The 22,938-nt window shown below is 41.5% G+C and overlaps 2 protein-coding genes across 5 annotated transcripts in view; one reads left to right on the top strand and one right to left on the bottom strand.

Moving 5' to 3' along the window:
• Positions 1 to 2,483: 2,483 nt before the first annotated feature.
• On the bottom strand, positions 2,484 to 11,619 carry DYDC2 (DPY30 domain containing 2). 2 transcript variants are annotated; one of them, XM_017497220.2, is made up of 4 exons: positions 8,590 to 8,632; positions 6,928 to 7,083; positions 6,461 to 6,583; positions 2,484 to 3,460 (listed from the first exon to the last, which is right to left on the bottom strand). In XM_017497220.2, the coding sequence occupies exons 2-4, from the start codon at positions 7,072 to 7,074 to the stop codon at positions 3,197 to 3,199; spliced, it is 534 nt and encodes a 177-aa protein (XP_017352709.1). In that variant the 5' UTR covers positions 7,075 to 7,083; positions 8,590 to 8,632; the 3' UTR covers positions 2,484 to 3,196. The 2 variants fall into 2 exon arrangements, with proteins under 2 accessions (XP_017352709.1, XP_017352690.1); XM_017497201.2 differs by lacking the exon at positions 8,590 to 8,632 and adding an exon at positions 11,518 to 11,619 and having other exon boundaries at positions 2,926 to 3,460.
• A 9-nt stretch (positions 11,620 to 11,628) lies between these two features.
• The window catches only part of DYDC1 (DPY30 domain containing 1), a 21,124-nt gene continuing 9,814 nt past the window's right edge, over positions 11,629 to 22,938 (top strand). Inside the window, exons 1-4 of one of the 3 annotated variants that reach the window (XM_017497172.2) lie at positions 11,639 to 11,925; positions 15,153 to 15,237; positions 15,548 to 15,717; positions 16,160 to 16,261. In XM_017497172.2, the coding sequence (XP_017352661.1) occupies positions 15,571 to 15,717; positions 16,160 to 16,261 (249 nt within the window). In that variant the 5' untranslated portion in view covers positions 11,639 to 11,925; positions 15,153 to 15,237; positions 15,548 to 15,570. Of the gene's footprint in view, positions 11,926 to 15,152; positions 15,238 to 15,547; positions 15,718 to 16,159; positions 16,262 to 22,938 lie in introns of all 3 variants that reach the window. The other 2 variants (XM_017497184.2, XM_017497191.2) reach the window with 2 other exon arrangements.

Below are 22,938 nucleotides of genomic sequence, written 5' to 3'. Positions count from 1 at the left end.
TATGAACTTTAACGTATTTAAGCTGCCCATCCTAAGGCCTGACCTTATAGTTAGGAGGACTTGCCCTATCACAGATCCTGCAGATGGGAGGCAGTTCTGACTGGAGCAGGGTAGACGTCATGACTCTGTGACTTGCAGAGTCCCACAGGGCCCATATGAGGAAGGGCAACATTTTAGTCCATTTGTGCTGCTAAAAGGGAATAAGTGTATTGAGCTCACAATTCTGCTGACTGGAAGACTGGACATTTGGTGAAAACCTCAGGCTGACCCACTTACAGCAGAAGGTGAAGGGGAGCTGGTACGGTGAGAGAGGGAGCAAGAGAGATGCGAGGGATGCTAGGCTCTTTTTATCAACCAGCTCTTGGCAAACTCTCATGGGAACTAATAGAGTGAGAACTCACTCCCTCCTCTTCCTCCCCCGGGAACATCATTAATTTGTTAATGAGGATTCTGCTCCTATGACCCAAATACTCCCATCAGGCCCCACCTTTAACGTTGGTATCAAATTTCCACAAGCGGCTTGGGAGAGACAAACATCCAACTATAGCAAGGGGCACGTTTGGTTTAATGTTCTTGAAATACCTAATCATTTTTGAATAAGTCAGGCAGCATTTCATTTTGCACTGTGTTATGCAGCTGGTCTTGGACTGGAGGAAGGGGTGAGCAAGCTAGAATTCTAAACCAATCCTGTGCCAATCAAAACTGGCTAGCTTGCTATTTTTACACCTGTTACGACTTGACAGCCTTGGTATAGGTTCAACTGATTTATTTCTTCATTTGGCAAATATTTATTTGGTATCTCCTGTGTACCAGGCACTGTTTTAGGTTCTGGGGTTATAAAAGTGTTAAACAGACAAAATTCCTGCCCTTGTGGAGCTCCCATTTTAATGAAGGAGATTGACTGGGAAGAGGGCAGGAAATTTTGTGGATGGCAGTGTGAAGTCTAGATACTGTGACCAAAAAAGGCCTCACTGGAAAGGCGACTTTTGAGTAAAGACCTGAAGGAAGAAAGAATCTGCAGAAATAGGGGAATGTGGGGAGGTGGGAACATTCCAAGCAGATAAAAGGGAAAGGGAAAGTTCTGATATGGAACCATGTCTGGTGTGTTTGAAGAACATCAGCATGGCTGGAGGGGAGAGAACAACATGGAGAGTAAAGGTGAGGGGATCAGATCCTAGAGTCTGGTAGGTCACACAAGGGCCTTGGCTGTTTCTGCAACAGAGTGGGGAGCTGCTTATCACACCTGACCTGGCTTACGTCTTACCAAGACACCCTGGCCTTAGTATTGAGGACAGACAAGAGACAGTCAAGGATAGGAGAAGACTAGTTAAAAGGCTACTGCGATCACCTAAAGATGAGTGTGGTTTGGGCATTCAAGTGGTTGAATTCTGGCTTTATTTAAATAGAAAGCCAACAGACCAGATGTAGGGTGACAAAAAAGGGTGGAGTCAAAGGGGACACCAAGAGTTTTGGCCTGAGCAAGTGGAAGGATGGAGAGAAACTGCTTCAGAGAAGCTATCATGGAAAGGCCACTGGGACAAGTTAAGTTTGAAGTGTCCATTGGTCCTCCAAGTGGAGACGTCAAGCAGTCAAGCTCAGGGAATTTTGATCAAAGACATAAATCTGAAGTTCTTAGCATACAGATGATATTTGAATGAATGTAGATAGAAAGTAATTAAAAATATTTTTTTTTCAAACCTTTAAGGTTTACTGCTATTTAACCTGTTTCAAAATGCCTGTCATCCTTATCAACACAGCGAAAAGGCAACATTTCGTTTGTTCACAGCATGGGAGAAAATATTTGCAAATCATATATTTGATAGAGGATTAACATCCAGAATATATGTAAAACTTCTAAAACTCAACAGTAAAAAAACCCCCAAAAAGTGCAATGAAAAAATGGGCAAAGGAATTGAATAGACATTTTTCCAAAAAAGATATACAAATGGCCAATTAAGTACATATCCAACGTCACTAATTATAAGGGAAATGCAAATAAAAACTACAAGGAAATACCACCTCACAACCATTAGGATGGTTACTATCAAAAGAACAACAAAATAACAAGTGTTGGTGAGGATGTGAAGAAATTGGAACCCTGTGCACTGCTGGTGGGAATGTAACATTGTACAGCTGCTGTGGAAAACAGAATGGCGGCTTCCCAAAAAATTAAAAACAGAATTTCCATATGATCCAGCAATTCTATTTCTGGGTATATACTCAAAAGAATTGAAAGCAGGGTCTTCAAGAGATATTTGCAGAGTCATGTTCACAGCAGCATTATTCACAGTCACTAAAATGTGAAAGTGTCCATTGATGAATGAATGCCCATTCATGGACAATGAATGAACGGATATGCTAAAGGTGGTATAAAAATACAGAAAAATATTATTTTACCTTATAAAGGAAGGAAATTCTGACACATGCTACAATATGAATGAATCTTGAGGACATTACCCTGAGTGAAATAAGCCAGTCACAGAAAAGACAAATATTATATGAGTCTATTGATATGACATAATTATGGAGTACTCTAAATCACAAGCACAGAAAGTAGAATGGTGGTTTCCAGGGGCTGGGGAGAGGGAGAAATGGCAAGTTATTATTTAATGGGTTTAGAGTTTCAGTTCTGCAAGATGAAAGAGTTTTAGAGCTGGATGGTGGTGTTGGTGGCATAAGAATATGAACCTACTTAATACCACTGACCTGTACACTTAAAAATGGTGAAGATGGTAAGTCTTATATGTGTTTTACCACAATTAACAAAAATTGGAAAAAAGTATTTTAAAAATTCGTAGCATATGTTGAAGAAAAATACTTGCTATCAGTGACATAGGTAGACTCTAGGATATGTGTAAAAAATACTCTGACAGGCTGACTGTGAAGTGAAGCAAAAGCTAAGACATGAACACATGAGATAGATACGTTTTCACTGTGTAGTCTCCAAGACATTGACAAAACAAGAGGAAAAAGTTACACCCATTTAGTTCCTTATTTTAAATCATTATTCTGAGTTTATTTCATCCTATAACTAGTTCAAATCCTCACATGATTAAGGGTTTTCAGAACAGCAGTAGGCTGGAGAGTCCCTGTAGAACTCTTCTTTTACAGCTCCTTAAATCTTGGTTCTAGCTGGCCATTTTCTTGGCTTCCAGCTTTGAGAGAAGTAAATCAGAAGCATCTACTTTCTGATAACCTAATAAGGAGATTTGGAGCCAGAAGGCATTTCATGAGCAACTTCATGCTGGAAAGCCTCCTGGTAATTTATGTCTTGTGACATTTTAAAGTTCCAGTCAATCTGGCCAGCAGACTCTGAAGGAGGAACCTGTTGAGGCATTCCTGGAATCATACTGGAAGGCCTTGTATGGAATTCCTGCTTCAAGGCCGCCTTCTCAAGGGGATCTGTGTCCTCCTGCATGAATATGTTCTTCTTCATGGAAACAGTTTCAGAAGTCAGTTCCTAAACAGAAAACAAAAAAGCAGAGAAGTTATTATTAGAGACTGAAGCACACAAGATGTATGGCAAGAACACAGCATTGCTATTTTCATGCCAGAGACTAAGAACCAAACTGAAATAGAACTGCTTTAACAAAGCCTAAAACCAAACCTATAGGATAAGTTGATTCACCAATAATTTAACTGCCTGCCTGGACAAAATCCAACACCTCTTAATGGGAAACAGCACAATCTAGACTCCCTATAAAATGGCCTCTACAATGTCCCGAACACAAGTAAAAATTACTAGACATGTAAAAAAGTAGAAAAATATGAACTATAATCTAGAGGAAAAGTATTCAATAGAAAAAGGCCCCAAAATGACACAGATGATGGAATTAACACACAAGGACTGAAAACAGCCATTATAAATATTTTCACAAATTGAAGGTGGAAAATGGACATAATGTGAAAGTTAAGATGTATCAGCAGAGAAAGTAGAAATTATATTTAAAAAACTAAATAGAAATTCTAGAACTGAAAAGTACAATATCTGAAGTGAAAAATTTCACAGAATTCCCAGATAGGATATCGGGCGTTGCAGAAGAAATGGTCAGTAAACACGAAGGTAGATCAGTAGAAATTATCCAAACTGAAGCACACAGGGAAAAAACAATCAGAGCCTCAGTGACCCATGAGACAATATCGAGCAGTTTAACATCCATGTCTCTGGCTGAGGTAGGAATCCTTGGAGCTTAGGCTCTACTGACCCCCACCCCCCGCCAACTCCAATCTTTGCCTGGAAGTTGTACAGGTCCATTTTACGATGAGCCCTATGGGGCTCTGCAGGGAGGTTTGTGAAATCCTTGTCCACATGGTCTCTGAGACCCTTCTAAACTTCAAAGTATCGGGTCTATGCAGCAAATATCTGTTGATTCTATAAATATGTATTTCTAAAACATTTGTATAGTTTAGATCTTTATAAACAACAGGAGTTTTCTTCTTACTCAGAAATAAAATTGTGGTTTACTTAAAGCTGCGTCTGCTTAATGAAGAGATATCTGTACAAGGATAACCTTTGCCTGATTCAAATTCTATCTCCTCCATGGATACTTTTTTATTCTGATAATTGCATATGATCCCTACCATATGTAGCATTCTGTTTCTATTCCTCTTTTGGCAAATCTACTAGATAAGCAGTATTCAATCTGGGCGTACTCAAAGACTTACTAAGGTCTATCCAAGTCACAATGTTTTTTTTTTTTTTTTTTTTAAGCAATTAAGGAAAAAACTGCAAAGCTTCGAGTGTATGCATATCAGTTCATCAGGTAAACTAGCAGGCCTGCTGAAGTTTTATGCAACCTATCCTGGGTCAGTTTGAAACTGGGTTTCCCAGCACTAGTCACACAAAATGTGAAGGTGGCCAATAGCAAGGAACAGTTTGTAATCCACCTGAGTCAATCAGAAGCCAGAACTTGGAATCTTGTCTTTCTGATATACCTCTGCCTCTTTGCCCTCTATTTAGCCTTGTCAAAGTTTGCTTGGAGAGTAACTCACACCTTAATGTTGTTGCTCTCCCTTGCCAGGTAAACTATTAATTTGGCTTCATTTTAGATCACTCTTGGGTTCTCTTTATTTCCTTCTAACATAGGGAATCCATTTCCGTAAGCACAACCTACACATGAACTCTTTCCTAAGACTGGGAACTTGCACATAGTCTAGGCATTGTACGGGCTGTCATTTCCCATCTTCCCTTACAATTGCCTACATCACACACTTGGCAAAAGAATGACATACCATTTGCTAATGTAAATCTTGTTAAGGAATATTGCTGCTGGATGCAAAACCTCCTCAGTGAAACACAAAAAGACAATTCAGAATATTGATGTGAGCAAAGTTTTCCTTAATAAAGATACCATAAAACTAGGGTGGAGTTTTGGGAGTCTTCCTTACATATTTCTTATTGCCTTATATAGTTCTATTTCTATTAACAGTAAAGCATGAAGTTACAAATAGATTAGAGGTGGGCAGCAAGGTGATGACACATTTTGCTGAATGATCCTCACCTCTCCCATTTCCAAACAATTGCTTAAAGAATGAATCCTTCCTGAGGGAGAGTTCCCTTAAACTATTGCCAAGCAATAGAATGAAACTATCTTTTGATTTAATTTATTTACAAGACATCCAGCCTTTAAGAAGCAAATATATTGTTTATGAGGATGTTGAGTATATTAATATAAGTGTAAATAAGCTTAATATTTTCATGGCTTCAAAGTTGGCTTTGGAAGCTAGCAAATGCTAGTGAATTGTAATGGACTGCATTAAAGACTTTAATGCACAGGGAATAGTGACAGTTAAAAAGATGTCAGACGTCAAACCCAACACTGCAATCGAGATAACTCTCTATCCAGGTATCTACCACTTTGTAGAAAGCATGGAATGGCATAAGGCATTTTTCAGGAGATTGTGAAAAGAACTGTGGAGGTAAAAGATATGCTTGTCAGACTGATGAATGCAGAGTTGTCTTCAACTATTCCAAGTTAACAACTTTCATCTAATATTATACCAACACAGAGGAGGCATCTGAGGTTTCACATAAAAGCAAATAGAATATAATAAGCCAAATCCTAAATACTAAGTTAAATATCTGAAGTATGCACTGATAACAACCATATTTGGTTTCTGAAAAATATCGAATACTACTTAAAAAGGGCTCAAAGGAGCTTATATAAAAAAATATTCGCTCCAAGTGAATAGATTTTCTTAAAAGTCAGATGTTTTAAAACCAGTAACACCAGAGTATTTCCTCAAATCGAGACAAATTTGTCTTTTAACATCTCCTTTTTTCCATTAACAAAGGTTGTCAATAACATAGGTTTATATACAAACACGTGAATATGGAGTGAAAAGCAGGCTACAAGGACCCTTGCTGTGCCTTACACTGGGGTTGGGCTAACTTGTGGCCTTCCTGGATTCCATCTTTGGGATGTTTATGGCTACTCAAAGCTGAGTCCCTTCTCCCTACCTTGTGACACTTTTCACACTTCTGTTGAATCTGATACTCTTCTTGTTTCAGTCTTTCTGTCATTTCCATTTCCTTGAGGCTACTGTCATATTCTTGCTGCAGCTGGATCTTCTCTTGCCTATTCTGTGGTGAGGTGACAGAGTTGAATCAGGTCAGCACCTGGAGAAGCCTTATAAATGCCCTCCCCCCTGACCCACTGGGGACTGGCTTGGGTCATGGGCCCTTTGGGTCAGTTGAGTTTCCTCCTGTAACTAGCTACAAACCCTTCAACCCCACAGCTCCTCTGAGTTGAAGCCCCACTTCTCTGAGCCTCCAGGATCCCCACATTTAAGGGATATCTTGCCCTAAGAGCAAGTCAAATAAACCAAGGGACTCCCCAGGCCAGCTCCAGAATCCTGCCTTGTGTCTGGCTTTCGAAGTACCCTCGGAAAGCTGGGCCCTCCCTAAGTCCCAGTGCACATACACACCTCTTCTTTGGCTTTCACTGTTTTCCCATAATGATAAAGCCAGTGAGCCAGGTATTCTATTGGGTCACTGGGCCGAACCTTTGCTACCTCTGCCAGTGCCTGGGCCAGGCAATTTCCAAAGCACCTCTTTAGGTAGTTAGTTTCCATCCTGGGAGCCTGGAAAACATCGAAACAAAGTCACACTATTTTACAAACTTAATCTGATATTAAAAATAGATACATTCTAACCAATTCAGATTTATTTCAGGACAAATATGAGATGTTTCTGGATCATATCATTCCCAAAAGAACCAACAAACACATACCTGTCAATAGGTCTTATATTCAAATGGACTTTTTTCTAAAGCTGTCCAGCTGCACTAGGTCAGACAGTGTGGGTCCTAGGGTTTACCAGGCTTGGGAGGAGTTTGGTACGTTGGTGGTAAGGGTGACTAAGGCCTCCCCTGACCCACACATTTCTGCCCTTGAATAGAGAGAAAATAAATGAGCAGGCAGGAGGTCTGGCGGAGGGGCTCTGAGCACCCAGCAGGCTGTGCTATTATGAGGTTGGAGGCTATGGTCATCTATGACACAGATAAGACAGCTCATTTATTTCACAGGGGACCATGGAAATGCCCTGGGGAGAAGAGGGAGGGAAAATGTTGGCCCTGCAGCTACTGGAATCAGCTAGGGGAATCAGGGCTCGTTAGAGGAATGGCTGATTCCAAGGCTGGGGCAGGACAAGTCTAATGAGCCTGGAACAGTTTGTTGTGCCAGAAAGTTAGAACATTCTAAAAAATATAATGGTTGGGGACAGAGGAACCAGCTTAAAGGGGCTCCTATAGTCAAATCTGGGGCAGTTTGACCATTAAAATAGTGACTGTAATGGATTATAACTTATGGAAAAAATAAGAATCCATAAGTCCATATGAGAATATATAAGTAGAATAAGAAGGGAGAAGACAAAGTTCTTTGCTAAAGTAGCATGCCAACTAACAAATGTGGGGAAAATAACGGGGTTTTAAAAAACTGCCATTTCCTTATCATCACAGTAGAACTGAATCAAGGCGTGAGTCAGTGAGTGCTAAGCCTGGGTGAACATTTGACAAGGAATAAGAAATATGTATAGTCTCAAAATTTCTTCTCACAAATTAAGTATTTATTCCAAAGGAAATACAGAAATTTTACAGTGGCAAAACCTGGCCAACACAACCTTAAACAAGTAATGCAAGTAAACATCACCAATAAAGGGACAAAGTGACATCAAGTGCCTCCTGCTGTGATGCACTTCTTACGGTACATAAAATATTTCTGTGGATTTCTGCCTAAAATGCAGTATTTGAATCTAATTGAGGAAACATCAAATAAATCCAAAGCAAGACAGTCTACAACTACCTTGTACTCTTAAAAATGTTGAGGTTATGAAAAAACGAGTTAACTGTTACAGATCAAAGGAGAGTGAACAGCTATAATAACTACATGTAACACATGATCCTAGATTGTATCTTGACAAGAAAAAAGAATTTGGCTGGGCATGGTGGTGCACGCATGTAATCCCAGCACTTTGGGAGGCTGAGGCAGGAGGATCACTTGAGCTCAGGGGTTTGAGACCAGCCTGGGCAACATGGCAAAACCCTGTCTCCACAAAAAATACAAAAATTAGCCGGGCATGATGGCACACACCTGTAGTACTTAGGGGGGCTGTACTTAGCAGGGCTGAGGTGAGAGGATCACTTGAGCCCAGGAGGCTGAGGCTGCAGTGAGTCAAGATCTCACCACGGCACTCCAACCTGGGTGACAGAGTGAGACATTGTCTGAAAAAAAAAAAAAGGAAGAAAGAAGGAAAGAAAAGAAAAAAGAATTCTATAAAGGTCATTGTTAGGAAAATTACATGAATTGAATGTGAATTGTAGATTATGTGATATAATTTATCCAAGTTAAATTTCTTGATTTTGAATAATGGAAATATGAGTAAGAGAATGTCCTTGTTCTAGGGCTGAATAATGGCTCCCAAATGTGTCCACGTCAGAATACCTGGAACCTATGAATATTTCACTTTAAATGGCAAAAGGGACTTTGTAAATGTGATTAAATTAAGGATCTTTAGGTAGGGGGATTATCTGAGTAGGAACAATGTAATCACAGGTGTCACTATAAGACGGACACAGTATGGTCAGATAGGGAAGGTGATGACAGAGCCGAGGGAGAAAAGGCGATGTGATTCAGGGTCTTGAGCCAAAGATATCCTCTAGAAGCTGGAAAAGGCAAGAAAATAGATTCGCCCCAGAGCCTCCTGAGGAACCAGCTCTGCTGACACTTTGGTTTTAGTCCAGTAAGATTCCCTTTGGAATTCTGACTCCAAGATCTGTAAGGGAATAAAACAAAAAAGCTGAGCAGGGTGGTGAATGACGGTGGGGACAGAGGTGGGTGGTGTCTCCTGCCAATCTATACAGCCCACTTAAACCAATGCACTTGGATAAACAACCTTCTACACCCCTCCTCTTACGCAAACCTGGTCTGATGAGATGATCAGCAGCATGCCATCACCTGGGGACTTGTGGAGAGGCAGAATCTCAGGTCCTACCCCACCCCACAGATTCAGAGCCTGCAGGTTAATAAAATCCCCAAGTGACTTGTAGTTACTGATCTACTTTGCCTGAATCACTGTAGAACTGTCCTTCCCAGAAGGCAGAATCACCAGCTCTGCATTCTCTGGTCATTGGGTGGCTGCCACACTGCTTACATGTGGCAAGCCGTATTGGCATAACCCCACCTACTCTAAATTGCCCATTTTCGACAATGATCTGAATGAAATGTGTTGGTCCAACAGTTACTAAGATATGGTGCAAAGACAGTAGAGCAAGGATACAGCCACAATGTGAGGCCTGGTGGGGAAGAAGTCAAGAGGATGCCTTTTATTTATTTATTTTTAAAAATTTTTGAGACAGAGCCTTGCTCTGTCACCCAGGTGGGTATGCAGTGGCGCAATCTTGGTTCACTGCAATCTCTGCCTCCTGGGTTCAAGCGATTCCACTGCCTTAGTGTCCCAAGGAGCTGGGATTACAGGTGTGTGCTACCACACCCAGCTAATTTTTTTTTTTTGAGACGGAGTTTCGCTCTTGTTACCCAGGCTGGAGTGCAATGGCGCGATCTCGGCTCACTGCAACCTCCGCCTCCTGGGTTCAGGCAATTCTCCTGCCTCAGCCTCCTGAGTAGCTGGGATTACAGGCATGCGCCACCATGCCCAGCTAATTTTTTTTTTTTGTATTTTTAGTAGAGACGGGGTTTCACCGTGTTGACCAGGATGGTCTCGATCTCTTGACCTCGTGATCTGCCCGCCTCGGCCTCCCAAAGTGCTAGGATTACAGGGGTGAGCCTCTGCGCCTGGCCAAAGGGGTGCCTTTTAAAGCCCAGTCAGACCAACTTAGGGTATACTCACCAATAGGGGGAGAGGTTATTTTTCTGTATTTCCCAGAGCTGCCCTGAGGGTGTGCTTACACTGTTCCTGACCTTGCACTCAGTAGGCAAGGCAATAAGGATAGGGGTTGTCTTTGTTCACTCTATACCACTGGTGCTTGGCACACTAGGAGCTCAGTAAATACTTCTTGCCTTATTCATTAGGGCTGTGACACCTGCGCTCATGCTTCCCTTTGATTTTTCAGCGTCCACTCTGGCACTTACTATCTCAACTAACATGTAAGACCTCTCTTGCCTGGCACTGCCTCGCCCATAAGCTGAAAGAGAGCACCGGAAAGGCTAGTACATGCACAGACCACTAGGCCAGGGAAGACTGCAAGGGCTTGGACCTGGTGAAGGTTGGACGGCATCCCAGAGGTGGGGGGCCCGAGTTGGTTCTGAAAGGAACCCAGCAGAGGTCACCAGCAAGAGCAAAGGTGCGCAGTTGTGAAACTGCCAGGCAATTGGCAACTTGCAGTGACGGTTTTCCGGCAACTCTGGAAGGTCCCCCACCCTTCTCTGATTGGCTGCCCTTCCTGGCACCTCCTCAAAGCCTCCTCACCCGTTCGTCTCTCCCGGAGCCTGCCAACCAGGGTCCCTTGCTCTTTTCTGCACCCCAAGTCCTCCAGGTTTCTGTGTTGCAAGTCTCCTCGGCTCACCGACCTGCGAGCCGCCACAAACGCGTTTCCTGGACCCTCGCGCGCACACCCCGCCTCCAGCGTGCCCACTCCTTTCTCCTACGCGCCCAGCTCCCTGGCCCCCGCCCCCTCGAGCGCGCCGCTTCCCTCTGCCGCGCTCCCTTCTTGCATTCCCCCTCCTCTCTGCCTGCTGTCCCCTCGTGGGCGCTCTCTCTCCTGCACACCCACTTTTCTCTGCCGCAGGCCTCTCCTCTCTGCTGCGCGCCTCCCTCCTGAACACCCCTCCTCTCTGGCTCCATCCCCTCGCGCGCGCCCCTGCTTCACGACCCCTTCTCTCTGCCGCGCGCCCCACTCCTGCATACCCCTTCACTCTGCCGCGCCCCCCGCGCACGCCTCGACCACTCTGCCGCGCGCCCCGACTCCTGCTCGCCCCCTCCTCTCTGCAGCGCGACCCCGCAAGCCCCCTTCCCTCTGCAGTGCGTTCCCCTTTCTCCGCCCACGCGCGCCCTCCGCTCACCGGTGCGCGCGCCCCTCTCGCTTTGCGGCGCCTACAAAGGTTCCTGCCGCGCGCGCTCTCGTTGCCTGGCAACGGGACGCGGCTCCCGGGTGGCGAGCAGGCGCGTGCGTCCGGTGCGCAAAAGCACCAACCATTTTTGAGACTTGTTCCTCTGGCTTCGCTGGGTCAGGCGGGCAGAGGCGGTTCTGACCGTTGGGACTTGGGCGTCGAGCAGGACTCACCTGAGGCGGAGAGAGGCAGCTTCGCGCCTGGAGCTCCCGAAAGCGGCAGGCTCTCCTCCTCCTGCTCCTGAGCAGGAAGGGCTGCGGCTCCTGCGGACTGCGGGAGACCCTTCCACGATCCCGGGTGGGAAAACCACACTGAGCTCCCCGGGAGGTTCCCAGATACAGTACTGTACTGCATGCCTAGGTAACTGAATTTCAGATAAACGAACTACTTTTCAGTCCAAATATAGTATCATGCAAAGTTATTCGTTATCTGAAACTCAGAGTTTCCTGGGCGAGCTGGGTTTTGAGTTGAGAAGTCTAGCATCCCTGCCCAGGTGCCCCTGCCCAGTCGGCTGGCTGGCTCTCTCCCAGGTGTGGGTAAGGTACCTCCTTACATCTCTGCGGCACTTTCTTCAGGCTGGAGGCAGCTGTTTCTTTGGGAAAGAACTTTCTTATGTTGAGCCAAGATGCCTATTAGTGTGTATGAAAAATAACACTGCTTACAACAGGAGAGATGGGTATTATCCTTGTTTCACAGACAGGAACCATGCTAAAGGAGTTGACAGGCCTTGTCAGGGTCCCACTGATATGCCCAGAAATCCGAGACAGAGCCTTCCCTGACTTGGCCTGACTGTTAGGCCAGAAGTTTTCTCTTTAGGGATAATGTTACCGTTCCCACTTCCCCACATTTTATTTTTCTGGAGCAGCAACAGGAGTCTGTTCCCATTTTTATATTACTTCACTTCAAATGACTTTGAGATGTCTATATAGCATTTGGGTCTTTCAAGTCCATCCTACTGAGGAAATACTGTGCAGATACTGTGTTCCAAAGTCAGCTGTAATAATTCTTTTCTCTGTGTGGCTAGGACGCCAATATCAACCTGGTTTGTAATTAGGTTCATTTGTACCAATTTTCAGTTTTTTGAGTTTTTATGACTATATTTATGTCTACACACGTACACATTCCTTTCCCCACTGCTGTTGCTAATACAAAAGATGACAGACCAGATACAATTTCTGTACCTCATTTTCTTTATTCTATGTCTTAGAGATCACTCTCTAGTTTCTTCTTTCTCTTGTACATCTGCATAATAACCCATTGTGTTGCTCTTTCTCATTAGTCCCCAATTTGATGAACATTTAGGTGGTGCTTCAGTCTGACTGCTGTAAACAATGCTGCAAATAATCCATATGCCATTTCATATTTTTTCTTTGAGATAGGATCCAAGAAGCAAGACTGATGAGTCAAAGGGTGAATGCATATGCGATTTTCTAGATTTTGCCAAATTCTCCTCCATAGGAGTTATGCCGTTTTGCTCTCACCTCACTGTCATATGGCATATGCACATGGTTATGTATACAATTTCAGAGACACTGACATCTTGGGGTCTATCCATGAATAAAGATTGGGGGTTATGAATGAGCCCAGGATGTCAGTGCCTCTGAAATTTTATGCAAAATGTTAGGTGCATTTGTCTAGGGAAAAGTTTAGACACAGTGGCATTTTATCCCCTGTAATTTGTTCATTCCTATATCAGGGCTTTTCCTCATACCTAGAAGACTCTTCCTTCTCTTCTTTGCCATGTTAATTTTACTGTTTTTTTTTTTTTTTTTTGGTAATTATAAGCTTAGCTCAAATGTCACCCCTCAGAGAAGCTTTTTTTGACTTCCCTGACTTGGTCAAACTCTTCGTCCTGTCTGGTCTTTATATTACTTATTTTAACTTCAATTTCATATTTATTGATTTAAATATGTGGCTAATATTTTTCTTCCCTACTCATCTATTGGCTCTATGAAGGCAGAGACTGTTTTTGTTTTAGTTTGGGCTGCTGTAGCAAATTACCAAGACTGGGTGGCTTTAAAACAATACATATTTATTTCTCACCATTCTGGAGGCTGGAAAGTTCAAAATCAAGGCATTGGCATTTCTGGTATATGGTGAGAACCCTCTGCCTGGTTTGTCTTCTAGTTTTATTCTCAAATGACAGACAGCAGAGAGTTAAAGCAAGCTCTCTTTTTATAAGCGCAGTAATCCCATGCATGAGGGCTCCACACTCATGATCTAATCACTTCCCAAAGGCTCTGCCTCCTAATACCATCATATTGGGAGTTATAATTTCAACATAGGGATTTTTGGGGGACCCAGACATTCAATCCACAGTAGTTTTGTATTCCCAGTACCTATTATGGTGCCTGATAGGTATTCTTTTTTTTTTTTTTGAGATGAGGTTTCACTCTTGTTGCCTAGGCTGGAGTACAATGGCACAATCTCAGCTCACTGCAAACTCCACCTCCCGGATTCAAGTGATTCTCCTGCTTCAGCCTCCCAAGTAGCTGGGATTACAGGCATGTGCCACCATGCCCGGCTAATTTTGTATTTTTAGTAAAGACAGCATTTCACCATCATGGCCAGGCTGGTCTCAAACTCCTGACCTCAGGTTATCCACCCGTCTTGGCCTTCCAAAGTGCTAGGATTACAGGTATGAGCCATTGTGCCCAACCAATATTCATTACATATTTGTTCAACAAATGATTACATTTCATCAGATCCTCAGAAAAGTCTGGATTTCTTAAAATATTAAGAGTAATCTGAGGGTAATCATTTTTTCCAAAGCACTGAAAGAGACTGGTTGCAGCATTCTTCCTTTTCTGTTTTAAAAACAGTCCAGTCTATGATTATTCCTGCTTATTTTCATAACTGGAAAGAGTAGGACATAATTGGGAGAGTGGAGCAAGTCATTCCCTTGTTACCATGGAGAGACAGCTGTGTCAGCCCTGTGATTAAAACACTCTTCAAGCAGCTAGAGGAGTTTGTCTTCTCGTGGTAGGACAGAAACACACACACGGACATACTGTAATTCTCAGGTAGTGTGGCAAATGCTGTGTAAGCTGCTTGGAGCAAGAGGAACTTCTTTGGGTTGCCTGGGAAGCTTAGGGAATGAGAAATGATTCTCTACCTTGCAGGGGAGGAGAACTTTTCTGAGAGAGAAAGAGTGACAGAGAGAGAGGAGAAAAGAGAGAGAGAGTGGAGAGAGAGAGGGAGGAGAAAGAGGAGAGAGAGCGAGGGATCATCATGTACAAGAGTCATGGAGATGGAAATGTGCAAGGCGTGATCATCAGAATGGCAGGATGTCCACGGAGTTAGAGAGAGGCCAGGGTGTGCTGGGGCCAGGAGAGATGATGTCCGGAGTTGAACCTCAAAAGAAAATTGGGGCCAAATTGTGAGGCGTTTCATACGTTATTATTTGGCGGTTGAGTTTTTCTTCTTTGGCCTTGGAAAATTTATGGATTTTTTTTCAAAAGGTGGACTATTGTGATGCTTTGTGAAAATGGCTCTCATGGCTTAGAAGGAACATTTTAGTATAGTCTTTAGGGTTAGGGTTTTGGAATCAATAGGAGGGTACAAACCCTATCTCCTTCATCTGCCAGCTGTGTGATCCTGAACTGTGCTCTGATGCTCTTTGTGCGTGGGCTTGCTCATCTTCCCATTGAGATCATGATATCCACTTTTCAGGTATGTTGCGAGGATTAAATGAGACTCATGTTACTTGGCATCAAGTAATCCTGAAATCAATAGTAATAATACCTCTTTTCTGACTCTTGGACTTGAGAGTCCTTCAGGATTTTGAAACCATTTTAGTTGTAGTGACTTCTGTGGAGCCCTTTTGGAAACTATTAGAAGTTTCCTGGGACCAGCTTGCTTTTGGCACCCTCAATGGGAGGTGTCCATGACTGAGGGCAGGGTGTCATGCTTTGTTCACCTCACTGAACTTTAGTCATATAGTGACTTTATTGAAGATACTGCAAAAACACTTACTTTTTAGGAGTTTTTTTTTAGGTGTTAGAAATGGAGTCAATATATCTTCAAAAGCACCTTGGGAGGTGTTTAACTCAAGGTCTTGCAGAAGTGGCAAAAGTTCGCCCAGTGGATCCAATAGAATATTTGGCATTGTGGATTTACAAGTTTAAGGAAAATGTGACCATGGAACAACTGGTAAGTAGGAACCTCCCTCTAGGAAATTAGAAGCGAAAAATAACTGGTCCAACTTGTCTGCTTTTTAAAAAGTTTAATATTTTTATTTTTCTGTTATAAAAATAATGTTTATTATATGAAAACCTGAACAACATGAAAAGTAGGAAGGAGAAAACAGTACCCAAAGAAGACTTCTATTTAAATTTTTAGGTAATTACTTTCATGGGAAGTCTTTTTTATATAGATTTATAGATTTATGTTTATGTACTTGTGATAATACACAATGTGTAACTTTAATATTGTGCTCATTATTCAGATAAAATATCTTCCCAAATTATTATTTAGTTTTGAAAGGGATGGGCTATAATTTGCTTAACCCTTTCCCTAATTGTCCCTATTAAGTGCTTTCAAGATTGCTTTTCTCTCTAAAAAGTCACTTGCTGTTGTTTTTAAACAATGCTAGAGACAAAAGGAAATGGCTGAGCTGGAGCGTGAAAGAGAATTAGCTCTGATGGAGCAGGAAATGATGGAGAGGCTCAAAGCAGAGGAGCTCTTATTTCAGCAGGTGAGGCAAGTAGGAGAGTTCAGAGGGGACTGGAATTGCGATGCCAACCTCAGCATGCCACAACCCAAATGCTGATGAACTTCCCAGCTCCAGTTACTTAAATATGGCTTCCTAATATCTTCATCTTTATGGATGCGTGTGTCTTCTTTGCTGGAGAAGCAGCAGCCCTGAGTTTTCCTGACTGCATTCATGTATACACACATACACATTCCTTTCCACACTGCTGTTGCTGATACAAAAGATGGCATACCTCCAGGTAAGAGAAGAATACAGAGAATGCGCTGTCACAGAAGGCAAAGAGAAAGAGTGTTTTTGTGACATCTGAGTGGTCAACCATATCTATTGCTGAATGGGAAAGCGTTCATTACAGGCCACTGTAATTTGGCAGCAACAGTGTGGATGGAGTGGTTGGGGGTGGGTGGAGTTAGGCAGGGGAGATAAAACATATAGGCAATGCTTTCAAGGAGATTTTGAGAGCAAGGAGGGATGTTTTTGTGTTTGTTTTGATTTAAGAGCACAGTAATGGAGTGAGTAGGTGACATTAGGACATAAAGTGGATGATTCATAGGGTCAGCTTGCCATGGAGATGAGAGGAAATGGGGCCTGGAACATAGATTGGGCAAGCAGAAGGCACTTCTTTGATTATAATTGAGGGAAAGAGGAGAGAATGGTGCTGGTGGAAGCATCTTCTGTGTACAACTGTTTCTATCTTCTTTATGAAGTAGGCATCATGATCATCTGCTAAGAATGAGGTTGTAAGGTAGGAGGTGTGGACAGAGTGGTAAAGGTTAGAAATGGCAGTTTTGGAGAATGAAAGAGAGAGTTGAGGGATAAAATTTAGCAGTGGGCGGGTGCGGTGGCTCACGCCTGTAATTCCAGCACTTTGGGAGGCTGAGAGGGATCAGGAGGTCTGGGGTTCGAGACCAGCCTGACCAACATGGTGAAACCCATCTCTATTAAAAATACAAAATACAAAAATTTGCTGGGTGTGGCGGTCCTCTCCTGCAGTCCCAGCTACTCAGGAGGCTGAGGCAGGAGAATTGCTTGAACTCGGGAGGCAGAGGTTGCAGTGAGCTGAGATTGCACCACTGCACTCCAGCCTGGCAACCAGACAAGACTTCATCTCAAAAAACAAACAAACAAAAAAACAAAAATAAATTTAGCATAACTTGGTGGCAGTTGGAGACCAAGCACTGATAATCATGCCATTTGGTTTGGTTATGTGATTATGTGATTCTTTTCACTTAGGCCCAGATGTCTGAGTGAAGAAGTGGAAGCAGGCAGACCTTTTGAGTCAAGCAGGATTGGGGTAGTGTGATTAGAGAGCTGAAGATACTGGTTAGGGAATTGTTGAAGGAATGGTTCATGTAGTACAGGCTGGAGAGAGGAAAGTTCCAGAGTGGCTTGTGGACTGATTTAATTTATAGAGAGCTTCTAAGCGAAATTTAAGCCACTTCTATAGTTCTACCAGGTAATACTTAATTCCAGAGTCTTGACTCAAGTTTACATATTTAAAAAGGGGAAAGAAGCCTATTGTTTGTATATGTGGATAAAAAGAAAAATACAGACTTGGCAAATAGCTTCTCTACCTAACCTCCTATCCCTGATATTGAAGTAAAAAACTGCAGCCACCTTAGAAGGATAGGGCTGTTGAAAACTTTCCGGATTCCGAGTCTTCATTTTCAGTCATTTGGCTTATTCTTGAGGGGAGGTTAAAAAGTGTTGAGTTAGGTGTCAAACTGTCATCCAAATAGGCCAGGGGCTTCCTGCAGCAGCCACAGCTGTGGATGAAGACCTATAACTTGAATCTGTCCCTGTCTATCAAAATAAGAGAATTCCCAGCTCTTCTCCTTCCCTAAGGCAATTACATCAGAAGTGGGAGATACTTAGCTCTCTTTGACTCGCCTATTTTATCTGACTTATGTATAATTCGGTAACACTAGCAATAAAAACTTTCTCTAGCTGTGTTATGTTGACCAGTATGAACTAATCCACTGTACACTGAACCCTAGGTATTGTATTAGAGTGGAAGATAAAATAATATTATGCAGGAGATTTTATGGCCAGTTAAAGAAGTGGATTGGTATGCAGAAATAGATAGGAGAGATCAATCAACAGAGAAAGGCTTAGGAGAGAGTGTGGCTGAGATGAAGAAAAACAGAGAGGCCTCTCGGTGCCTTCTGAGTCATGTGAGCTGGAGGTTGGGAACTCTGGTTATTTCCTTGCTGGTTGCAAAAGCAGTTGTCCTCATAGTCAGTACTGCTGACTTGAAATTCCTTGACGTTTTAGGCATTCTGTAGCAAGCCTGGTTTTTTGTGAACAGGAAAGTATTTTTATTGCCATTTTCTATGTAAGAGCTTATTTTTGGAGTAAGAGCTTTTTTGTTTTTTATTTGTTTTGAATGGCTTTGAGTGGTTTTGCTTGTGTGTGAAGAAAGGGTTTAGATTTTGGAAGTTTCTTGAAAATGTCAAGAAGCTGGTTATTTTGATCAATCTGATTGTTATTTAGCAAGTACACTTTGCATTATTATTGAGAGATTGGAGTTATTTAACTTCCTCTACCAATGTCTGAAAGTTGATTGAAATTGTTTCTAGATTTCAGCGACCATCACTTTTATCTTAGTGGGGTAATATAGGAATGCCAAGAAATTACCTTTAAAAGCTTTGTGTAAATAAAATATCAATCACATATTTATCTTTATTTGTAAAAATTTATTATTTTAGAATGCATTGTCAGATAGTAGACATTTTATGCTTTGCAGGCCAAGAGGCAAATTTGAGGGTATTAAGAAGGCATTATGGCATATTATGTAGGAATAACAACAGAGAAAATGAATTTCCACAAATGTTTTATTGATTGTTATTTGAAGTTCAAATAATAATCATTGAATACAAATTTTTTTTTAGACAGCTTTACTATTGAGAATTAAAAAAATTTTTTGAAAGATAACATTTCACTTAGTTGGAGTTCAGAATTAGTGTTCTCTATCATCAAAATCTATTTAAAATGTTTATCTGCTAATGTTGATCTGTAATGAGGTTTTATGTATTTCATCCTTGAAAATGTCTTTTCACATAGATACTGTCAAAAACTGGTATCAGTCTATGTGTGTGAAATTTAAATTTAGCATATTCGTTCCTTAGAAGGTATTTCTAGAATTCTATTAGATTTTTTTCTTGCCGTTTGCCCTTAAGCATGTATTACTTGGTAGATTCGTTACTTCCAACTGAAGGTTGATGGAAGCTTCTTAATTGCATAGTTAAATGGATTTTGAAATATGGAAATTTCTTTTGCATTACATTGAGGCCTAACAAACACTCTGGAATTGTAGTTTGAGGCTGGAAAATATATCCACTGCCACTTTGTGTGGAAACAGAGATCTAATATCTTGTTCTAGTTTTGACAGCACTGGAAGTGTATAAAGCAGCTTTATATTACTTGTGATTCAAACAACAGGAGTTGTTGTTGAAGTGAGTTTACTGCAGTGTAAGTTTTACATATGAGTGATGTTTTGCCTTATAGTTTTAGAATGAATTAAGAAACATTGTCAGGTCTGCAGCCAAAGCTAATTTCCAAAGCCATTTAATGTTTGATAATGGTGATTGAGAGTATTTCTTCTCATTAAGAAGAATTTAAATCTTGTATACCAATAATAACTTATTCAAAAAAGAAACCAAGAAAACAATCTTATCTATATAGCTTCAAAAAGAATAATATACTGAGGAATAAATTTAACCAAGGAGGTGAAAGATCTGTATGCTGAAAACTGTAAAACACTAATGCAAAAAATTGAGGAAGACACAAATAAATGGAAGGGTATCTTGTGTTCATATACCAGGAGAGTTAGAGTTAGAATTGTTAAAATGTCTATATTACCTAAAGTAATCTGCAGATTCATCTCAGTCCCTATCAAAATTCCAATGACATTCTTCACAGAAATAGAAAAACCCAATTCTAAAATGTCTATGGAAGTACAAAAGACCCTGAAGAGCTAAAGCACTCGTAAGAAAGAAAAACGAAGTTGGAAGTATCAAATTACTTGACCCAAAATTATATTACAAAGCCATAGTAATTTCAACAGTATGGTATTGGCATAAAAACAGACACATAGACCAGTGGAACAGAATAGAGAACCTGGGAATAAGCCTAAGTATATACAGTTAACTAATTTTTGAAAACCCCTGCAAGAAAACACAAAGGGAAAAGGATAGTCTCTTCAATAAATGGTGTTGGGACAACCAGATATCCACATGTGAAAGAGTGAAACTGGATCCTTGTCTTCCACCACACACAAAAATCAGTTCAAAATAGATTAAAGACCTGAATGTAAGACCTGAAACCTTAAAACTTCCGGAATAAAACATAGTGTGGAAAAAGCTCCTTGACATTGGTCTTGGCAATGATTTTTTAGATATGACACCAAAAGCACAGGCAATAAAAGCAAACCTAAACAAATGGGACTAGATCAAACTAAAATGTTCCTGCACAGCAAACAATCAGCAAAACAAAAAGACAGCCTATGGATTGGGAGAAAATATTTGTGAACCATATATCTGATAAGGAGTTAATCTCCAAAAAAAAATAAGGAATGCAAACTCAAAAAAAAAAAAAAAAAAAAGAAAGTAACCCAGTTAAAAAAACGAGCAAAGGACCTGAATAGACATGTCTCCAAAGAAGACATAAGACATAAAAGTGACCAACAGGTATACTAAAAATGACTAGTGATGCTCAACACAGTCATCAGGGAAGTACAAATCAAAATCACTGTGAGATACCACTTCACCTCTATTAGGATGGCTGGGTATATATATTTTTTTAAACAGAGTCTCTTTCACCCAGGCTGGAGTGAAGTGGTTTGATCTTGGTTCACTGCAACTTCCACTCTCTCCAAGTTCAAGCGATTCTCCTGCCTCAGCCTCCTGAGTAGTTGGGAGTCCCTACTGAGGCACTGCCTAGTGGAGTTGTGAGAAGAGGGCCACCGTCCTCTTGACCCCAGAATGGTAGATTCACTGACAGCTTGCACCATGTGCCTGGTAAAGCTACAGACACTCAATGCCAGCCTGTGCAAGCAGCCAGGAGGGAGGCTGTACCCTGCTGCCCAAGACCATGGGAACCCACCTCTTGCATCAGCATGACCTGGATGTGAAACCTGGAGTCAAAGGAGATTATTTTGGAGCTTTAAAATTTGACTGCCCCACTGGATTTCAGACTTGGCATGGGCCCTGTAACCCATTTATTTTGGCCAATTTCTCCCATTTGGAATGGCTATATTTACCTAATGCCCGTACCCCCACTGTATCTAGGAAGTAACTAACTTGCTTTTGATTTTACAGCCTCATAGACAGAAGGGGCTTGCCTTTTCTCAGAGGTGACTCCGGACTATGGACTTTTTGGTTAATGCTGAAATGAGTTAAGACTTTGGGGGGGCTCCTGGGAAGGCACAATTGGTTCTGAAATGTGAGGATGTGAGATTTGCAGGGGCCAGGGGTGAAATGATATGGTTTGTCTGTGTCTCCATTCAAATCTCAACTTGAATTGTATCTCCCAGAATTCCCACGTGTTGTGTGAGGGACCCCAGCAGAGGTAATTGAATCATGGGACCGGTCTTCCCCTTGCTATTCTTGTGATAATGAATAAGTCTCACGAGATCTGATGGGTTTATCAGGGGTTTCTGCTTTTGCTTCTTCCTCATTTTCTCTTGCTGCCACCATGTAAGAAGTGCCTTTCACCTCCCACCATGATTCTGAGGCCTCCCTGGCCATGTGGAACTGTAAGTCCAATTAAAACTCTTTTTCTTCCCAGTCTTGGGTATGTCTTTATCAGCAGGATGAAACGGACTAGTATAGTCTTCATGGAACAATTACAGGCAAGAGTATTTTCAAAGGCGTGTAGAAACACTGATTCAATACAACCTGCAGTGAAATCCGCTAAGATGTGTTACAGCTGACAGTGATAAAAATATGTGTGGAATAGAAAAAGGCTGAGCTGAACAAATTTGCAAAGCTAGTGAGAAAATAGAGTGTTTAAAACCAGTAAGTGTTCTTCATATTACTCAACAGCAACTACTCCATGAAAGTATTTGAATTTACCATGTGTTATTGAGCCAGTGGTGTCAACAGTGACCTTCATTCACTCTTGTAAACTGGACCATCAGTTCTGTGAATTTTTTGTCAGAAACATAAGCTGACTATATCCTGATGTCCTACCACACAGCAATTCCATGACTTAACAGTTATGTTATGAATTCTTTAGCTCAGGGCCAAGATTTAACTTTTTATTGTATAAATTGAAGGTGCACATAATGTTTTGATATTACATAGTGAATGCTTAGCACAGGTAAGAAATTTCAATATTCGTCATCTTAGACAGTTACTTTTTTATAGTAAGAGTACATAAATCTAGTCTCTTAAAAAATTTCCAGTACACAATACAATCTTAATAGCTATGGTCCTCATGCTGTACTTTAGATCTCTATATTTATTCATCCTACATAATTGCAATTTTGTACCTTTTGACCTACATCTCCTCATTCTTCTCCTTCCAGGCCTACCCCAACTCCACCTCTTGATAACCACTATTCTATTCTCTGTTTTTATGTATTCAACTTTTTTTTTTTTTTTTTTTTTTTTTTTTTTTTTTTCTTTTTTTTATTTTCTGTGTTTTTTTTTTTTTTTTCT

Source organism: Cebus imitator, unplaced genomic scaffold (assembly GCF_001604975.1).
Source record: "Cebus imitator isolate Cc_AM_T3 unplaced genomic scaffold, Cebus_imitator-1.0 Scaffold11, whole genome shotgun sequence".
Taxonomy (NCBI): domain Eukaryota; kingdom Metazoa; phylum Chordata; class Mammalia; order Primates; family Cebidae; genus Cebus; species Cebus imitator.
This window is presented reverse-complemented; position numbering and strand designations above follow the sequence as displayed.

Bases quoted from the DNA above. Each gene is read 5' to 3' on its own strand.
- DYDC2 (XM_017497201.2), bottom strand. From the start codon at position 7,074: ATGGAAACTAACTACCTAAAGAGGTGCTTTGGAAATTGCCTGGCCCAG. The intron at 6,584-6,927 runs GTGTGTATGTGC...ACCTCACCACAG, and splicing joins CAGTGAAAGCCAAAGAAGAG to AATAGGCAAGAGAAGATCCA. The intron at 3,461-6,460 runs GTAGGGAGAAGG...TTTTCTGTTTAG, and splicing joins AGTGTGAAAAGTGTCACAAG to GAACTGACTTCTGAAACTGT.